The sequence below is a fragment of the Papio anubis genome, chromosome 7 (assembly GCF_008728515.1).
Source record: "Papio anubis isolate 15944 chromosome 7, Panubis1.0, whole genome shotgun sequence".
Classification (NCBI taxonomy): Eukaryota; Metazoa; Chordata; class Mammalia; order Primates; family Cercopithecidae; genus Papio; species Papio anubis.
This window is the reverse complement of record NC_044982.1, coordinates 108939104-108958187: the sequence shown is the minus strand read 5'-3', so window position 1 is coordinate 108958187 and position 19084 is coordinate 108939104. Positions and strand designations below refer to the sequence as shown.

The following is a 19084-nucleotide window of genomic DNA, read 5'->3' as shown; positions in this document are numbered from 1 at the left end:
TTTCCTCTGGGAACAGTCATTCCGTATTTGCTAATTCTGTGTTCGTGATGACTTTATAAAAACTAATTACCCGGCCAGGCACAGTGGCTCATGCCTGTAATCCCAGCACTTTGGGAGGCCAAGGCGGGTGGATCAACTGAGGTCAGGAGTTCAAGACCAGCCTGGCCAACATGGTGAAACCCTGTCTCTATTGAAAATACAAAAATTAGCCGGGGATGGTGGCGGATGCCTGTAATCCCAGCTACTTGGGAGGCTGGGACAGGAGAATTGCTTGAACTCACGAGGCAGAGGTTGCAGTGAGCAGAGATCACACCACTACACTCCAGCCTGCTTGACACAGCGAGACTCCATCTCAAAAACAAACAAACAAAACAACAACAACAACAAAAACCCCAAAATAATAATTACCAGGAGTGACAAGAATTGACTGTATCAGCCCCATAGCTGGGCCCACACAACCTCAGAACTGTGGTCACTGTAGGGCTGCATACTTTTTAAAATTAAACTTTTTATTTTGAGGTCATTGTAGACTCACACGCAGTTGTGAGAAATAATATGGAGATCCCAATACCCTTCACACAGCCTCCCCCGATGGCAGCATCCTTCGTAACCATGGTGCCTATCACAACCTGGATGTTGATATTGGTATAGTTGGTCCCACCACCTGAGGATCCCTCATGCTGCAGGGCTGCCCATTTTCCAGAGGGGACATGGAAATCTGGGCAGCCCCCAAGGTTAGGGGACCAGGAAAGTGATGCGAGGGAGGAGCTGACCTGGGGGAGGGAGTGCTCCAGGGACCTGGCAGTGTCTTCAGCATCTCCTGGGTTGTCTGATGCCCAAGGGTGGAGTCAGCCTCCATGTGGGAAATGCAGACAGGCAGGTGGAGGGGGCTTTCCCATAGTCAGCACCTACAGTTTTAGGCGTTGCCTCAGGAAACTCTGAGTGCCTCATCACTGATGGTGTAGAAGAAGCTGTCGTTTGGCCACCGAGTCAGGCTGAGGCAGTGGGAAGCCTTGGTTGGTGGAGGCAGGCTGGAAGGCCCGTCTGCTTTTCTGGAGCTCCCTGTCTCTCCTGGGCTTCCATATGATTTCTCTGGATTCAGTCCAGAGGAGGGAAATGAGTGGGCACTGCTGAATAGCCTGTGGATAGCAGAGCATTCCCTGCCAGCCCTCTGCCTCCTCTTGCCTTAGCAAGGGTGCCATGTGAGACTTTGGGACTCCCAGCTGAGATTCATCAGAGCAGGGCATCTGAGCCCTGGTTTGGGGCCACGGTCTTCTCTCTGGGAGAACTAAGGACTCTGCAGGCAGACACTTCACCCATGTTGGTCCCTGTTGAGAGGAGGAGAGAAAAGACAGAGAGTCAGCATGTGGAGAAATGGTTGGGGCAGAGAACCCAGGTCACCTGGACTGAAGGTTGTGGGATTCTCCATAAGATAGTGTTTTCGGTTCTTTTTTTATCTTGATGAAAAGTTTGCAGTGTTTACTGTCACAGAACAAATACAATGGTGACTAAGTTTTGCAAATGTCATGGCTGAGTCTATGTGTTTTTGAAAGAGATTTTCCCAATTTTTTCTTTCTAATGATGTCTGGCTAGTCTGTTGGTTCATGGACATCACGTTGGTGCTGTTTTTCTTTAGAGATAGTGGGGTGATGGATTGGGGTTAGAGGCTGTGGGGTGTGCGCTCTCTGGCACTATTTGCTGCATGAAGGAGGCAGTCTTTTGGTTTTTCATTTAAAAAATTTTTATTTTTATTTTATTTTATTTTTTTGAGAGAGGATCTTGCTCTGTCACCCAGGCTGGAGTGCAGTGGCGTGATCTCGGCCCACTGCAGCCTTGACCTCCCTCGCTCAAGCAGTCCACCCACATAAGCCTCCTAAGTACCTGGGACTGCAGACGGGTGCCACCATGCTTGGCTAATTTTGTTTATTTTTTGTAGAGGTGGGTCTCACTATGTTGCTCAGGCTTGTCTCAAACTCCTAGGCTCAAGTGATCCTTCCACCTCAGCCTCCCAAAGTGCTAAGATTATAGACGTGAGCCACAGTGTCTGGCCTGGCTTTTCATGACATGAATACAAACTCTGATAGTTTCAGTTTTACAAGCCCCATGTAGCTGTCAAGTCTTGAAAGGCAAAGCCTGTATGGGACGAAGAGGAAAGAGCAGAGTGGTCTGGGATGCACTGAAGGGAGGGGAGGCTGCTGTGGAGCTCAGGGGCATGGAAGGAAGGCTGGGGGCGGGGGCAGGGCACACCACTGCACGCTGCTTTCCTGAGGCGTCTACCCGACCTCTGACTTAGAAACACAGTGGATTCTTGCCAGGCCCCTGTGGCAGTCCTGATCCATGGCTGGAGTTTGGAAATACTTGACCTTTGCTCTCTAGGTGACAAGTGACCTGGGCGGGCAGATCAGCTCCGGATTCTAATGAACTCTCCCCCATGTCAGGCTTTTTTTGTAGGCCCTGGAAACAGATTGGGAGAGCCGATCCCCATTTCCAAGGCCCATGAGCACATTTTTGGGATGGTCCTTATGAATGACTGGAGTGGTAATTACTGGAGTTCTGCTCCTGTGGAGATGAGGGGGAGGAGGCTGGGCACTGGGGGCAATTTTATAGAAGCTGAAGATCTGGTGCAGGTCAAAAGTGGCAGTTGATGCAGTGACTGAGAGTGTGGGTTTGGGTATCAAACAAAATTTCAGCTCTAAGAACTCAGGCCACTCACTTAACTCCTCTGAGCTCCAGTTTCCTCATGAGTGGCTAGGGACACGGCTGACACCATAACTAATATTTACTGAGCACTTATGTGTCAGGCCCCGTGCTTAACACCCTACATATATTCTCCCGCTGATCCCTACGTGGCATGTGCAATATTATCATTCCCATTTTACAGATGAGGAACTGAGGCACAGGGAGATTTCAGTTAATTGCTGAACTAAGATTTGAAGCAAAACAGTCCAGCTTCTGAGCCTGAGCTCTCAACCCTTTGCGATACGTGGGAGGAAGGTGGCACCGTAAGCCCCAGGAAGTGTCTCCCTCATAGTTTGAGGATGAGCTTCCGGCCCCTTCCTGGGGGATATCCTGACCACCGTTGGGTCATCCTTCTCTTTGCTGTAGCCTGGCACAGTGGCCTCAAAGGACCTCTGTCCTTGGCATTGGATGCTCTTGCCCCTTGGTCCTGGGGCAGCCTGGCTGGGGCTGAGCTTTGTGGAGGGGCTGTGCTGGGTGTCTTTTCTCCTTGGTCAAGGGCAGGAGGGGGTCTTGGGGAGAGGCCCTGATCAGCCTTTGTAAGTCCCGGGTGCGCCCTTCTTCTGCAGCACGAGACATTCAGAAGTGGGAGTATGTCCCTCTCGGGCCATTCCTTGGGAAGAGTTTTGGGACCACCATCTCTCCGTGGGTGGTGCCCATGGATGCTCTCATGCCCTTTGCTCTGCCCAACCCGGAGCAGGTAAGCACACTCTCTGCAGGAAGCTCCCAAACCCAGCCCTGCTGCCTCCGAGCCTGCTTGCCCACTGAGTGGACATGCCGGGCATGCAGACCATCGGGAGGGAAGCCCTGTGCCCACGGCATGCCCACAGTGGAGTGCCTGGGAGTTCCTGGCCACGATTACCTCCAGGCAGCCAGGGCATCGTTCTCCCTTATGGTTTCCCTGACCCTGGCACAGTTCTTGGAGAAAACACAGGATTTTGTAACCTTAAGAATCTTGCAAGACCAGGGGATCTGGCCAGTTGGTAGGAGGAGTCCCTGCAGGTACCAACATTGCACAACCTCCCAGGTGGCCATCAAATTGTGTTCTGTGCAAATGGCGCCACCTGGATCCCAACTCATAGAATGCAGCTTGGAGCCCAGCAACAAGGGAGTCCCGGCAGCCTCTGGTTCCCAGCACCACTGGGTCTACCACTGGGTCTGCCACTGGGCCTAGGCCTTGACCCCTGGTCCCAGTCCCCCCTTCTCAGCCTCTTGCAATCTGCCCCACTCCATCACTGGCAACATCTGGCCAGAGTCACCTGTGACCCGATAGCCAGTGTCATGACCTTGTGTTCCCTTCAGCATGGACTTCCTGTGGCCCCTCACTCTTGTTGGCATTGCCTCACCCCTTGGCTTCTGGCATGTGACCTGTCCTCGTTCTCCAGTGTCTCTGAGTCCTCACGATGCCCCTCTCCAATTCTGACCTCCCTGTGGGGATCCAGGCCAAGCTCCCAGCCATTTGCACATCCTCACTTGAGCATCTCACCACTCATTTGCTGGGGGCCTCTAGCAACACCCTGTGCAGGTCCTGCACCCACACTGCTATCCCGTGTTCCTCTGCCTCTGGGGTCATCTCATGTTTGCTGTGCTACAATCAACCTTGAGGTCTTTCCCTGCAAGCCAGTTCTAGTGAAGTACTGTGGGGCTTTCACACTCGCCCCTTGCTCTCTCCTCGCTGCTCCCTGCCCACGCCTGCTCATTTTCAGTATCCAGAACGTGGCTTTCTCTCTAGCCGACAGCGACCCTGTCTAGTCTCCCTAGGGCCGGAAGGCCACAGCCTCTCTCTGCTTGTCCTCCAGTCATCTGCCTTCTTCCAGGTCTGTCATCACAAGGCTTTGCCCACACTCCTCTGTGCCAGCCCTTCCTGAACACCATTTATGTACAATCATCACTACTGTTACCCCTTCTGAACCATTATTTACTTAATGTTTTTCTTCAGAGTGGCTCCCGGTTTAAAACTTAATATATTAAGAAGGGAACTTTATATTCCTACTGGCATCACTAGCTACAGTGTTTCATAACTATTAGAATCACCAAAAACGATCTCATGTCCCATGGGTGACTGACGTACCATGCTTTGGAAAACACTGTTTTTGGCCGAAGTGCAGATGTTCTGGCCCAGCCACCCAAGCTGCCTCCCTCGCTGGCTCCAACACCAGCCAGGGCTGTCTGCTTCTTTTGTGACCCCTCTGCCTTCCAGGGGCCCTGCAATGCCCTTTCAGGCCCCAGCCTTTCCTCACAGGCCATGCTTTGTTCCCCATCTTGACTTGTCTGCTGCCCACCTTCCCTTTCTCTCCCCTCCCGTGGCTTACAGGAATATCTCTGGTTTGGCCTCTGTGACCTTTGACCTGCTGATGCCCCTTCCTTGGCTGCTTTTCCTGGAGCCCCACAGTATGATCCCCCCACTGCTATCCAGGGACACAGTGCTGGGATCCTGGAGAGGGAATGCTCCTGCTGTCTCAGACCCTCTGCCTGGGGGAACAGGTGCTGCCGGGGGCCTGACTGGTCTGGGGGCCCAGCCGGATGAGCTCAGCCCACCTGCCAGTGACCTCTGTGCTGTGCTTTGCCCTCCCAGGACCCCAGGCCTCTGCCGTATCTCTGCCATGATCAGCCCTACACATTTGACATCAACCTCTCTGTTGCCCTGAAAGGTATGTCATGGGGGGATAGACATGGCCAGGAGCTCTGAGGGAATGTGTGCCTGTGTGCCTTGTCCTGAAGGCTCCTGAGCTTTGGCAAGGGTGGGGGCACATGCTACAGCCCTGGAGACGTGTGGCTCTTCTAAAGGAAAGAGGGCTGGGCACGGTGGCTCACGCCTGTAATCCCAGCACTTTGGGAGGCTGAGGCGGGTGGATCATGAGGTCAGGAGATCGAGACCATCTTGGCTAACACGGTGAAACCCCATCTACTAAAAATACAAAAAATTAGCCTGGCGTGGTGGTGGGCGCCTGTAGTCCCAGCCACTCGGGAGGCTGAGGCAGGAGAATGGCGTGAACCCAGGAGGCGGAGCTTACAGTGAGCCGAGATGGCGCCACTGCACTCCAGCCTGGGCGACAGAGCGAGACTCTGTCTCAAAAAAATAGAATAGAATAGAATAGAATAGAATAGAATAGAATAACATAAAATAAAACAGGAGGGGAGGAGACGCTCTGGTGCTCACTGGGAACCTAACTGGGCCCACAGGGCATTAACCCTATCACTGAGCTCTCAGTGATAGGGCTGAAAGGATGGAGTCCGGCACCTCTGTCTTCCACTTGAATCCCGTCTCCAGCCTCTCCAGGGGCTGCCTGGCCCCCGCTCACATATCGCTACTGACCCTCACTTCTGTGGTGGGTGGCACATTTCATTGAGTGCCTGTTTGAAAGCATGTCCTTGTGGGTCTGCTCGCAGGAGGCTTGGCTGAGCCCCTGGGGCCACACAGAGCCAGCGCATCAAGGCCCCAGATTCCCACCCTGGGCCAGCCCTGAGTGTCTTGCAGACAGGCCTGAGATCCCCACACTGGGCCAGCCCTGAGATAGACAGGGCCCACATCTCCCTGTGGCTGCTCAGCCCAGCTCCGTGAACAGACCGGCAGAGAGTTGGTAGTAAAGAGACTGGCTCTGCAGGCCATGACTCTGCTCCTCAACTGCGGGACTTTGGGCAAGTTGCCCAACCTGGCCATGTCCTCATTTGTCATCTATGAAATGGGATAATAATGGCGTTGACCTCATGGTGTGTTGTGAGGACCAAACATGTCAATTCATGCAAAGGTCTGGGACAGGGTCTGTACCTAGGAAGAGTCAGGTGTCATTTTCCAGTCCCAATAGAGGCCCTCAGGTGGAGAGGGTTTGCCTGGTGGCCACACACAGACCTCCTAGCCACACTCTGGCCACATCTCCTTTTTAGCTACATTCCTTTCTCTTTTTTTTTTTCTCTTTTTTTTTTCCTGAGACAGAGTTTCACTTTTGTTACCCAGGCTGGAGTGCAATGGCACGATCTCGGCTCACCACAACCCCCGCCCCTGGGTCCAAGCAATTCTTCTGTCTCAGTCTCTTGTGTAGCTGGGATTACAGGCATGTGCCACCATGCCTGGCTAATTTTGTATTTTTAGTAGAGACGGGGTTTCTTCAAGTTGGTCAGGATGTTCTCGAACTCCTGACTTTAGTTGATCCACCTGCCTCAGCCTCCCAAAGTGCTGGGATTACAGGTGTGAGCCACCGCGCCCAGCCAGCTCCATTCCATTCTTCCATCTGCTGTGTCTGCACACACCAGCCTTTGCCGTGTCTGTCTCACTGCCAGTTCCAGGGTCTCGGCCCTTCATGAGGTGGTTCCTGTCAGGAGGCTCAGTACCCTGCAGGAGTGAGGAGCTGTTGCCATGGGAGCAGGATGCTCCACGGAGAAAAGGCTGCCACAGAGAGCCTCCTGGCTGCTCAGGGCCCCCTGGGAAGCTGTGCTGGACCTGCTCTTTCAGGTTCCAGGTCAGGTAGCTGAGGCTCAGAGAGGAGAAGGATTCACCCCGAGCCACCTACCTGGCTAATGGCAGGGCTGGGACTCAATCCAAGCGTCACAAGTTCTAGGTTGGCCTCCTGCCACTCACTATGCATGCTTGGAGTGTATTTTCTATCTGGTTTCATCCTAGATATTTCTTCCTGCCTGCCTAGAGGTGAACTCACCCAGGGGAGGCCACTGGTGGAGAAGGGACAAAATTATCCAGAAAGCATGGTGTCCAGAGATGTAGTCTTGCATTTGCAGTTCTGATGTTCTGAGTTGGGATCTAGGTGAAAGGGTCTGGGGAGGAGCAGGCTTGGGGGACCCAGAACTCGCATGGCTGAAGAGCACATCTGTTCTGTGCCACCTCAGAGGGGAAGTTAGGACCAAGGGAGGAAGCCAGGTTTTGAGGGAGCAGAGGAGCTTTCTACTTATTAGTGTTGTTCAGAAGTGGAACAACAACAGTCCGGTAACTTGCATGTAGTAGATGTTTAGTAAATATTGTTTGGTCCATTGTAAAGTAGCACATTGCCCATCACTGGAGGAGCTTGGCAGGGGACAGATGACCCAGCTATCCAGAGGACTCCTGAGGGGACAGCAGGTTATCCTTGGTCAAAGGTCACAAGTAGCCTTCAAATGGCACACTATCTCCAGTGGATTTGTGGGTGCCAGGTTCACTGTGTTAAGAAGGATTTCTGAGGCTGCATGTGGACTCAGAGCAAACATGCGCTGTGATCAGTTAATGCCGCCTGCTGTAGGCGTGGGAGGAGGAAGTGGTGACTCGTGCGCATGTATTGGCCAACCCTGGACATCCCAGCTCTGATGTCCTAGGAGCTAATTGTTTCACAGAGTTTAAGTGAAATCATGTTGGACGATGGGAAGCTTCAACCACAGAACAATTCTTTTTTTATTTGCCTCCCTGAAGCATGGAATTAAGTTTTCATCAATATTGCTTTTCTTTCCAACAGGAGAAGGAATGAGCCAGGCGGCTACCATATGCAAGTCCAATTCTAAGGTAAGTTTTGGCGCTGATCAGACTGCTTCTTAGAATTGGGGGAAAGAGAGACTCTTCTTCTTGGCAGGAGCAGAAGGAGGGCATTGCTTTTGGGATATAATGATGGCTCAGCCTGTGGGCCTGGAGCTTCCATGGCCTGTCTCTTTTAGGAGTGGCCATGGGGTCACAGAGTTCTCTCAACACAGAGGCTGCATAAATGTGGCCAGGGATTTTCTTGGGGGACAACAGGTGTTCCTGTAAAGGTCTCGTTCCTGGTTTATCCTGTCCTGCCAGGGGCTGTATTGGTGAGAGTGACTTATTTTTTAAGTGAACTTTTAATTGAAGCGTAATACACATAGATAAAAATGCACACATTACTGTAATCCCAGCACTTTGGGAGGCCGAGGTGGGAGGATCACTTAAGCCTAGGTGTTTGAGACCAGCCTGGGCAACATAATGAGACCTTGTCTCTGTAAAAAGTAAAAAAATTAGCCGGGCATGGTAGCATGCACCTGTGATCCCAGCTACTTGGGAGGCTGAGGCAGGAGGATCACTTGAGCCCAGGAGGTTGAGGCTGCAGTGAACCATGATCACGCCACTGCACTCCAGCATGTGTGATAGAGCAAGACCCTATTTCAAAAAATAAAAATTTTAAAAAGTGCATATTATACATGTATAGCTAGAAGAGTTTTCCTAAAATGAACATCCCTGTGCAACCAGCACCCAGATCAGAAATGGGACATTTCCAGCATCTCAGCAGACCCCTGGGCCCCACCAGGTCACTTAATCACTCCCTCCAGCAAAGGTCACTCCTCTCCTGACCTCTATTACCATATTTTTTTTTCCTGTTTTTCAGTTTTATGGAAATGGAATCATAGGATAGCATGTATTCTTTTCTAGCTGGCTTCTTTGTTTTAGTGTTATATTTGTGGGATTCGACCCTGTTGCTCTTTGCAATGATAGCTCATTTTTCTCATTGCCTTCTAGTGTTGCATGATATATATATTCCACACTTGATTTATTTTTTTAAGTCACATCAATTCCACAATTGATGGACATTTGGTTGTTTCCATTGTTTTTGGCTATCATAGAGTTACTGTGAACATTTTAGTACACACCTTTTGGTGCACATATGTGCACATTTCTGTTGAGTGTATATCCAGTAATAAGCTTGCTGGGTCATAGAGTACACGTAGATTCAGCCTAGGAGTACTTCCAAACAGTTTTCTGAAGTGGTTATACCAGTATATACTCCCGCTAGCAGCATGTAAGCATTTTGCCTGCTCCACATCCTCGTCAGCCCTGGTGGTGTTTGCCTTTTCTTTCAAACTGTGCCGGGGATTGTGACTGCAGTTTGCATTTTCCTAATGACTAATGCAGCTGGGCATGTTAGTCATATGTTTATGGTTCATTTGTTTCTTGGCCTTTTGAATATCCTCTGAATCATTGAACCATTCCTAGTTCCCCTAATTTCCCTTCTAATTTAATATTATTCTGGGCTCCTTAGGCTAGTAAGAAGAAATTAAGGGGCCTCCTTGTGGGGGCTTGTGGGCAAGAATCCATCTTTTGGGTTTCCTATGCTGGGATGTATGACTATAGGAGTGGCGATGTGAGAAGCTGTGGCGTGGGACAGGCGCGGGCGTGCATTGCCTCTGAGTGTCTCGGTGGGCACGTGGTACCTTGGACCCCTCTGCCCACAGCCTGACCTCCCGTAGCTCTCCATCACTTCTTGGCCTGCCCTGACATTGTGTTTGAATCATTCAGCTCCATTGCTCAGTGTCCATCCCAAGGCCCGGCATGGGAGAATGGGAGCAAGGGCTTTGTTCACAAGAAGCCTCTGCTGTGGTGAGGACTTAGATTCTCCCAATGCAGGACTGGAGGGTGTTCCCAGGGCAGAGTGGAGTGTTGTACACATGGACATGTTGCAGGCTGAGGGACTGAGCAGCAAGGTCAGCCCCTAGGGGATGCTGCTTGGAGAAGGTGGTCAGTGTGGGCTTGAGGTAGCAGAGGAGCTGAGGTCGGAGCTTGTGAAGGAGATGAAAGAGCTTGAGGGAAGTCTCTGGGCAGCTCCCTAGGAGGACAGTGTGTCCTTGCTATAAGGGCCTGGAGAGAGCTGGCTGGGGGAGCTCGGGACTGGGGAAAGGCCAGGGAAGGTGGTCGTGAGCAGGGCAGGCTGTGCTCAGTTGCCTCTGGGATGCTAGGCTGAGCCTGCAGCTGCTCATTCCACCTTGCGTCCGTTGCCCACAGTATATGTACTGGACGATGCTGCAGCAGCTTACTCATCACTCTGTCAATGGCTGCAACCTGCGGCCGGGGGACCTCTTGGCTACTGGGACCATCAGTGGGCCGGTGAGTATTTGGCTGCATTGAGGGCTGCCCACACAGAGCATCCCTACTCCCCACACAGCCCCGAGGGCCCTCAGCTCACCCTCAAGAAGGAATTTCAGGCCCAAGGTGGGTGTATCTCACAACTCTGTCTTCCTCATAGCCTTTCTCTCTGGGTGCAGTAGGGACTTCTCATCCAAATGCAAACCTAAGGAGACTGGTGTGAGAATGGAGGCCTGGGTCTCTGCCTCTGTAGGGGAGCAGCACAGTGACACGTGGGGAGGAGTCAGGAGACAGTGATAGTGTCTTGTTGTCACCATCTCACACTGTACCCTCCCAGGATGAGGTGGCCATGTTGCTGTGCCCCTTCCTGCCCACTTGTCCCCCTGTAAGCCTGCGGGAGTCACAGAACCTTCGGAGACGATGACCTTGGGGTGGTGCATGCGTCAGTCACTCCCTGCAGGGGCCTCGCCGAGCCCTCTTGTTCCATGAGCTGTCGACAGGAGGGTGTTAAGCATCATAGTATCTGGGCAAACTGCAGCCTCCAGAGTGGGGAGGGGATGCTGCAGGGGGCACTGGGCACTCTGGTCAGGGATTCACTGATTCCTAAATAAGCGCCGTCCTTAGTGGAACCATTGCTGTCCCCACAGGAAGAAGGGGCAGAGTTCCAAGTCTCAAAGGCATCTCTGCAGTGATCCCACCAAGGCCGAGACAGTGTTTCTGAGGGGCATGAGGGCCCCTGCTGCTTCTCGGGACTCCCAGGTCTTGCTGAGCATGGTCCACGCCAGAGCCAAGGCATAAATTCATGGTATTCTTTCTCTCCTTTCCTGTGAATAAGGAGCCAGAAAGCTTCGGCTCCATGCTGGAACTGTCGTGGAAGGGAACGAAGCCCATCAACCTGGGGAATGGCCAGACCAGGAAGTTTCTGCTGGACGGGGATGAAGTCATCATAACAGGTGAGGGCTGCCAAACCCAGCAGCTCATCTTTCTCCTTGCCCGCCGTGCACTGTTCTAGCTGCGGGACGCTTCCACCTGGCCATGAAGCCATCTGTTCTAATGCATCCTGACTCTGCCTCCCAGAGTCTCTGCCTGCTTGTTCTGTCCTTCCCCACAGCTATGGCTACCCAGGACTTCAAGCGTGAGTCTCCCCAGGTCAGAAAGACTGTAGACATTCTGCTTGGTCTCCCTTCTCCCTGAGCAAAATTATAAAATCCTGGCAGGTTCCTCAGGGTCCAGACTTTGCAGCAAACCTCCTGTGCAGAAACTTGGTGAGCTATGACTAGGATCAAGGAAGGTTCAGCTGAGTTAGTGGATGAGGCTTCCCAGCAGCCCATTGCGAGGACGCAAGGGTGCCTCTTAATTCTTCTGGGGGGCCATTCTGCCTACCACATTTTACTAATAGAGGGGAAGGGCACCATAGTGGTTAGCAGCACACTCTTTAGAGCTGGAAAGATTCAGGTTGGACTCCCAGGTCCCCCACCAGCTGTGCGACCTTCATTAAGTTATTTAACCTTTCTGAGACTCAGTTTTTCCTCATCTTTAATTTTTTTTTTTTTTTTTTTTTTGAGTCAGAGTCTTGCTCTGTCATCTAATCTGGAGTGTGGTGGCACAGTCTCGGCTCACTGCAACCTCCGTCTCCCAGGTTCAAGCGATTCTCCTGCCTTAGCCTCCTGAGTAGGTGGGATTACAGGCGTGCTAGTTGTGTACGTGTCAGTTTCCATGATTAACTAAAAGCTCTCCTAATACACCTGGCTAATATTTGTGTTTTTAGTAGATACGGGGTTTCACCATGTTGGCCAGGCTGGTTTCAAACTCCTGACCTTGTGATCTGCCCGGCTTGGCCTCCCAAAGTGCTGGGATTACAGGCGTGAGCCACCGTGCCCAGCCTTCTTCATCTTTAAAATGGAGTGAATACAATACGCAACCTGACAGCATAGTTGTAAAGATTAAATGAACTCGTTTATTCCCTTTGTAGACATTTATTGAGCACCTACTCTGAGTCCCATCTTGGGGTTCTGGTGGTAAAAAGACAAATGAAGTCTCTGCTCTTCTGGGTTTATATTCCAGTGTCGTGACTGCACCATTTTACAGATGAGAAAGTGAAGGCGTAGTGGGGTTAAATGAGTTGCCCCAGATCTGCAGCCAGTAAATAATGAAATCTGGTTTCCTTTCCAGGCAGCTTATCTTCAGAACCTAGGTGTTTAACACCTTTGATAGTGTCTAAAGCACCTATCAGAGGACACGTTACCTTGTGAGTGCTTAAAAATGGCGATGATGGTCATCTTTTCATAGTTTTCTTTATTGTCATTGCTGCTTTTTTCCAGAACCCAGTTTTTAGAAGGCTTTGCCTCTTGACCTCTTCTTAATGGGATCCCTGCATGAAGTGACAAGCAGTGGCACCTGCTTGCCCAGTAGAACAGCCACCCTGGGGCGAGGTGGTGCCCGACCTCTGCAGTAACACTCCATGTCCTGCTCTCCACCTGCTGACCACACATTTCCCTTGGGATACCTAATTGTCACCCTCGCCCCTCCTTCCTTGACTGTCTTCGTACCGCTGACAATCTATGGGCTGGAACCTTGCCCCCGTTTCATCAGCACAGTCTGTTGGGCATCCTTGGAAAATGTCCTGCCATCTCTGTGCCGCGGACCCACTCCACACCATCACCCTTCCAGGCCTGAAATCCTAGACGAGCTTTTGCACCAGGCCCTTGCAATCCATCCTGCTCATGGTGCCTGAAAAATGAACCTTCATGTTTGCTTTTCCCATTACTCTTCTGCTCAAGGTCTTCTCAAAGCTGCTGTTTCAACAAATCAATATCTTCCCCTCTGATTCTGCTCTACCTGCTTAGTCTTACAGTCTCGTTCTAATACGTAACCCTCTGTGATAAGAGAGTTGCTTTTCTCATTACCTGCAAACCCTTGGATATACACGGGCTCAGCCCAAATGTTACCTTCTCTGGTTGCTCAGGTAGAATCAATATCTCTGTCCTCTCTGCTAGCAATTCATGGAAAATACAGAATTCTGGTTAATGATGTTCATGTCAGTTTCTGTGCTTAACTAAAAGCTTGTGTTAGTTTCCTGTGGCCTCAGTAACATAGTACCGCAAACTTTGTGGCTTAAAACAGCTGAAATGTATTCCCTCACAGTTCTATAAGGTACAAGTTCAAAATCCTCGTGTTGGCAGTGCCACGTTCCTGGAAACTCTGGGGAGCGTCTGTCCCTGGCCTCTTCCAGCGTCTGGTGGAAGCCTCTGGCTTGTGGCCACATCGCACCGATCTCTGCCTCCACAGTCACATTGTTGCCTCCTCTTCTGTCTCATCTCCTTTACCTCTCTCTTATAACACACATGTGATAGTATTTAGGGCCCACCTAGACAATCTCCTCATTCTAAGATCCTAACTTAATCACATCTCCAAAAAATTTACTATATAAGGTAACATTCACAGGTCCTAGGGATTCGGCCTGTCTTTGGGGGCCATAATTTAGTCCACTCCAGAGCTCTTGGAGAGCGAAGTTTAGTCCAAGTAGCAACCACGTAGTGCATGCTCAGTGTGGCTGTTGGTTAGTTCTTTGAATAAAGTGGATTTGGTAGAGAAGATGCAGGCCGAGTTCAAAACAGCAGATGATACCCATTATTAGTCAATAAATGCCCATTTTGCTCACATTTCTGCAGCCTAATTAAACCTCTCTAATTTGCATTTGACAATATTTACTGAACATCTGCTAGTAGCCAACCATATTGTAGGCATGTCCACCTTCCTTATTTCATTTTTTACTCACAATAGCCATTTGGTAATATATCATTGCCTCCATTTTGCAGAGTAGAAAGCTTAGGCTGATAGAAGGCAGGTTACTTGACAAAAGTCCCACAACTGGGGAAGCCAGGCTGCAACCGAGGTCTTCTGATTCCCCTGCTGGGTTTGTTTCTAGTCTTTCTGCAATGCTTGCCAGACCTACCGCAGGCCTTTGGTCACGGTTCTGTGGATTGAGTGAAAGCACTTTCTGAAGTTTTGATTTGGGGAAAGGAAGGAAAGAGATGATGGCAGAAGAGAAAATGGTGGCTTTAGCTCTCTGTTGTCAGTGTGATAAGGGCCCCTGACTAAGCCATGCTAGACCAGGCAGCTGTCCAGGGCCTGGAAGAAAGGAGGCTGGTATTTAGCAGTTGGAATGCACATGTGTTCTTGACATTTGAGCCAGGGAAGGATTGAGAAAGGAGCCAAGATGCCATGAGAGTCATTTCCATGTTTGTTTGTGTATACAATGCCTTGCTCCAGAAGGATTTTTGGAGGCCAGCAGAGGAATTCAGGGAAAGGCAGTTCCTTGGATCTGAAGAAGCATGTGTTGGCAAGTGAAGAGGGAAATGGGAACAGATGCTCAAAATCCCCTGGAACCAAGAAAGAAGAATTACAATTTGCTAAGATGAGAGGCATACATTATATATTAATAAAAATAAAAAAGAGAATTTCATACGGAAGGGGACCACTGAAAAACTCAAATGAGTGCATATTGCTAAAATTTGGGCTGTGATTTGATGGGGGAAAAGAGGGGGTAAGCAGAGGAGCAGGCAGGTGGAGGTGGTGCGTCAGCTGTGTTACCTTGTGCAAACGTGCCCCGTGTCGGCGGACAGCTCTGCCGTCACCTTCTACGACTTCACTGGTCACGTGGCCCTGCTGAGCTGCTTTCTTGCTTGAAAGCCACACATGGTTTCTTCAGCTCTTCCTGGCCTTCCTCCTCCTTCTCTGTACCTGCTCAGATGCCTTTATGGCTGCCTCTCATTTCCCTGCTTGCCCTTCACGGATGCTTCTTCCCCAGATCAATTTCTAACCATTGGAAATGTGATAGAACATTCAGAAGTGCTGGCATCAGCCAATGCCACAGCACTTACTGCAGGCCAGACACTGTGCCAAGTGCTTTACCTGCAGTACATTTTCTATTCCTAACAAGGCAGCTACTTTTATTGTCTCTATTTTTCAGATGTGGAAACTGAGACCCAGAAAGATGCATACTTACCCAGGATCACACAGGCGATACGGGGTGGAGCCAGGGTTTGAACACAGGCAGCTGGGCTCCAGGAGCTGTGCTCTGAACCCTTGTGTCCTCTTGCCTCTTTAAGTGGTGCAATGAGATTCTCATTTCTGAGAGTCCAAAAACCACAAAATGTTCAGCAAGAGAACAGGTGAAGTAAACAAACCAATAATTAACAAAAATCTCTGATGGTCTTGGTGTAACTCATCCATCCCCTGGTCTTGCTCACAAGCCCCATCTAGTGTTCAGCTTGCAACTTGCAAGAATGTGTTCTCACAGGCATTTGCACAGATGGCTCTGCACTGCTGGACACATGCATTTCCCACTCTCCTTCGGATCTTAGATGTGTTGATAGTTGTGGTTTGTTGTGGATTCTTTCTTGGTATCTGACATTATTTGGAAACAATATCTGAGCAAAAGTCTTTCGTTTCTTTCCCTGTGTCTCTCAGTGGTGGCATCTGCCACCTGGTCTTCCTGTGTCTCTGTTGATTCCAGTTTCTCTCTCTAGCTGTATTGCTTCCCTTGCCTGGCACAGAATTCCTGGGCAAGGGTGGCCAGGGGTCCCAGGGTGTAGAAGCGGTGACCGTTCTCCTTCAGGACCATGTTTGGGAGAAGGCTCTTTAAAAATGCTGCAGTTCCGAGTTAGTTGTTTTGATAGTTGTTTAATAAATTTCTGCTGGGAGCCAGTTTTACTTTAATAGGCTTTTTTTTTTTTTTTCCTCCAGTGGTGTGGATATTTCTGAGCATTGAGATGGAAAAGTGACTGACAGAAAATAATGAAACTGAGCAACAGAAGAAGCGAGGGCATAGTTCTTGACAAAGGGCATCCCTGCACGTTGTCAGCATGTGGGTCATGGGGTGCGCCCAGCCAGGGAGGCTGGCTCGACTGTGCTGGCGCCAGGGAGGGTAAGGGGCTCCAGGACCAAAAATTCTGGGAATGCCACTGTGGTGTTCAAGCTGCTGCCTTTCCAGAGAAGGAGAGTGGTCAGAGTGACCCGAGCTGGAAGGCCCGTTCAGATGACCAGGCAGTGGAAGGGAGAGGGCTGAGGAAACATGCTGGGTTGAGCTGCTGCTGGGCAGGGGTGGCCATGAGGACCACCTCAGAGAAGCTGTACCCTTTCGGGCCGGGAGGGCTTGTTGAAGATGTCGTTGACCCCGTCGTGCGGATGCACCCTTGGTCTCGGTGTCAGACGGCCATGAGTCTTCTCAGCATTGTGCTCGGATTTCTTTCTTTTGGCTTCTGGGATCTTGTAATGCATCATTTCTTCTCTTCACGTTGGGTAGCAGAAAGCACAGCTCCGTGTTTGGAGCTTGCCTCCAGCAGGCGAGGGGATCTAATAGTATTTTTCTGTAACTCAAGGTCATTAGCATCCCCAGAAGTGGCTTTGCCTCCATCCTGGGCCTGGTGTCGTCTCAGTGGTGCCCTGTCACTGCCTCTTCTGGCTTTCATGTGGCTCGGGGCCTTTGAGAAGCAATTCAACCCAGGTGCCTGAAGGCCTCTGTATTGACTTGATTCTGATAAGTGAAAGTTGCAGAACACTCCTCTGTGTCACCTCATTGCCCTTAGAATGAGGTTCAAACACCTTACCATGGCTTCTCAGAGCCCTTGGTAACCTGGCTTCTTAGGGTCCCCCAAAGGACAGCCTCACTGAACAGATGTGACAAATGCTTGAGTCTCTGAGCCTTTGCACATGTTTTTCCCTCTGTCTGGAGTGGCATTTTCATGTGTCTTCCCTAATGAACTCCTAGCTACCTGTCAAGGCCTGGCTCAGATGTCCCCGCTCCCTGCTCCCTTTCCCTCCATGCTGCTCACTCAGCACCTTGTAGACATTTCTCTGTATCTCTCATCCAGACCTCCCACTCCCTCTAAGTGGACCCCTCTCAAGGGCAGAGATGGACTTCTCTCTGCTTTTCCATCAGCCTTATTGAAATGGAATTAAATGAATGAAACTAGTATTTATTAGTTTCTGAGATGTACTGGGAATTTCACTGAAATATTTAGTCTAATCCTTACAACCTTGAGAGATAAGCATTGTTTTTCTTGTTTGTAGATGAGGGAGGTGAGTTCTGAAGTTAAACAGCTTGTTCCCAGCCACCCAGCTCATAAAGGTTATAATGACTGATGCTTACAGGGTATTTCACATGGGGACTGAGACTGTTCTCAGCGTTTTCTACGCATTTGCTCCCATCATCCTTGCAGCAGTCCTGTGTGGTGGGCACTATCATTAGATCCATTGCACAGATGAAGAAACTGAGGTCTAGAGGGACCCAAGGTCACAGAGCCAGTAGGTGGAGGAACTAGGCTTTGAACTCAGGTATTCTGGTTTCAGGCTAATTGGCAGAGCGAGGATTTGAACCCAAACCTGTGTGGGGAGAGTTGACCACTGTTTTAGTCTGTTTTCACACTGCTGATAAAGACATACCCGAGGCTGGGTAATTTATGAAGAAGGAGAGGTTTAATGGACTCACAGTTCCACATGGCTGGGGAGGCCTCACAATCATGGTGGAAGGCAAAAGGCACATCTTACATGGTGGCAGGCAAGAGAGAATGAGAGCCAAGTGAAAGGAGTTTCCCTTATAAAACCATCAGATCTCATGAGACTTATTCACTACCATGAGAGCAGTATGAGGGAAACCACCCCATGATTCAATTATCTCCCATCGTGTCCCTCCCACAACACATGGGAATTATGGGAGCTATAACTCAAGATGAGGTTTGGTGGGGGACACAGCCAAACCATATCAGCCACAGGAAAGCTATTGAGCCTTGCAGTTCCTCTGAGGATCCCTGGCTGTGAGGTGGGCCCAGGTTCTAGTCCAAGTGCTCCTGCGTGCAACTCTGCCCAGCTTCTGTGGAGGGTTATTCTTGTGTTTAAGATATGTGTGTGATTCTGATGACACCTTCCTGCCTTGGGCCAGCTGTGTGCTGACGGGCACTGCCGCTGCCTAGGTGTTGGTTCTGGTGAGCCCAGCAACTTTGTGACTGACCTTTGTCCTCCTCTGTTCCAGGGTACTGCCAGGGGGATGGTTACCGCATCGGCTTTGGCCAGTGTGCTGGAAAAGTGCTGCCTGCTCTCTTGCCATCATGAGATTTTCTCTGCTGTTCCAGAAACAAAGGGCTCAAGCACCCCTTTCAACCCTGTGATGGGGGTCCTCCCTTGGGCTGTAGGCCTGGTCCTTCATTCAGTGACAAATAAAGCCCTTGTGCTCTGAGGCCTGCACTGCCGCAGGTGCAGCTGTGTCCACTTATGATCGTGATTTGACCCAGTGGGTCAAGGTGTGTAAAGCCTTCCTGCCAGACATTCATTAATATGTTTTCTCACTGTTATTCATGAGGTCACGGGTCTTTGTGGGGTTTTCTTATTAGACATCCCAGGCCTCCTGGTATTCCATGGAATATGAAAAGAGACTGGCACCTGTAGTAGTCAGGGTTCTCCAGAGAAATAGAACCAAGGAGAAAGAGGTCGATTGATTGATTGATTGATTGATTTTTAGCAAATTGGCTTATGGGATTCAGAGGATGGCAAGTCCAAAAC

The 19084-nt window shown here is 50.4% G+C and overlaps 1 protein-coding gene across 9 annotated transcripts in view; it reads left to right on the top strand.

Moving 5' to 3' along the window:
• FAH (fumarylacetoacetate hydrolase) overlaps nucleotides 1–18791 on the top strand; it is a 34873-nt gene extending 16082 nt beyond the window's left edge. For 7 of the 9 annotated variants that reach the window (XM_021940813.2, XM_009210760.3, XM_009210759.3 and 4 more), the window contains 7 exons: nucleotides 2439–2538; nucleotides 3306–3436; nucleotides 5312–5387; nucleotides 8172–8218; nucleotides 10445–10546; nucleotides 11361–11478; nucleotides 18558–18791. In XM_021940813.2, coding sequence (XP_021796505.1) covers nucleotides 2439–2538; nucleotides 3306–3436; nucleotides 5312–5387; nucleotides 8172–8218; nucleotides 10445–10546; nucleotides 11361–11478; nucleotides 18558–18637 — 654 coding nt within the window. In that variant the 3' untranslated portion in view covers nucleotides 18638–18791. Of the gene's footprint in view, nucleotides 1–2438; nucleotides 2539–3305; nucleotides 3437–5311; nucleotides 5388–8171; nucleotides 8219–10444; nucleotides 10547–11360; nucleotides 11479–15497; nucleotides 15700–18557 lie in introns of all 9 variants that reach the window. The other 2 variants (XR_002523145.2, XM_009210761.3) reach the window with 2 other exon arrangements.
• Nucleotides 18792–19084: the final 293 nt, after the last annotated feature.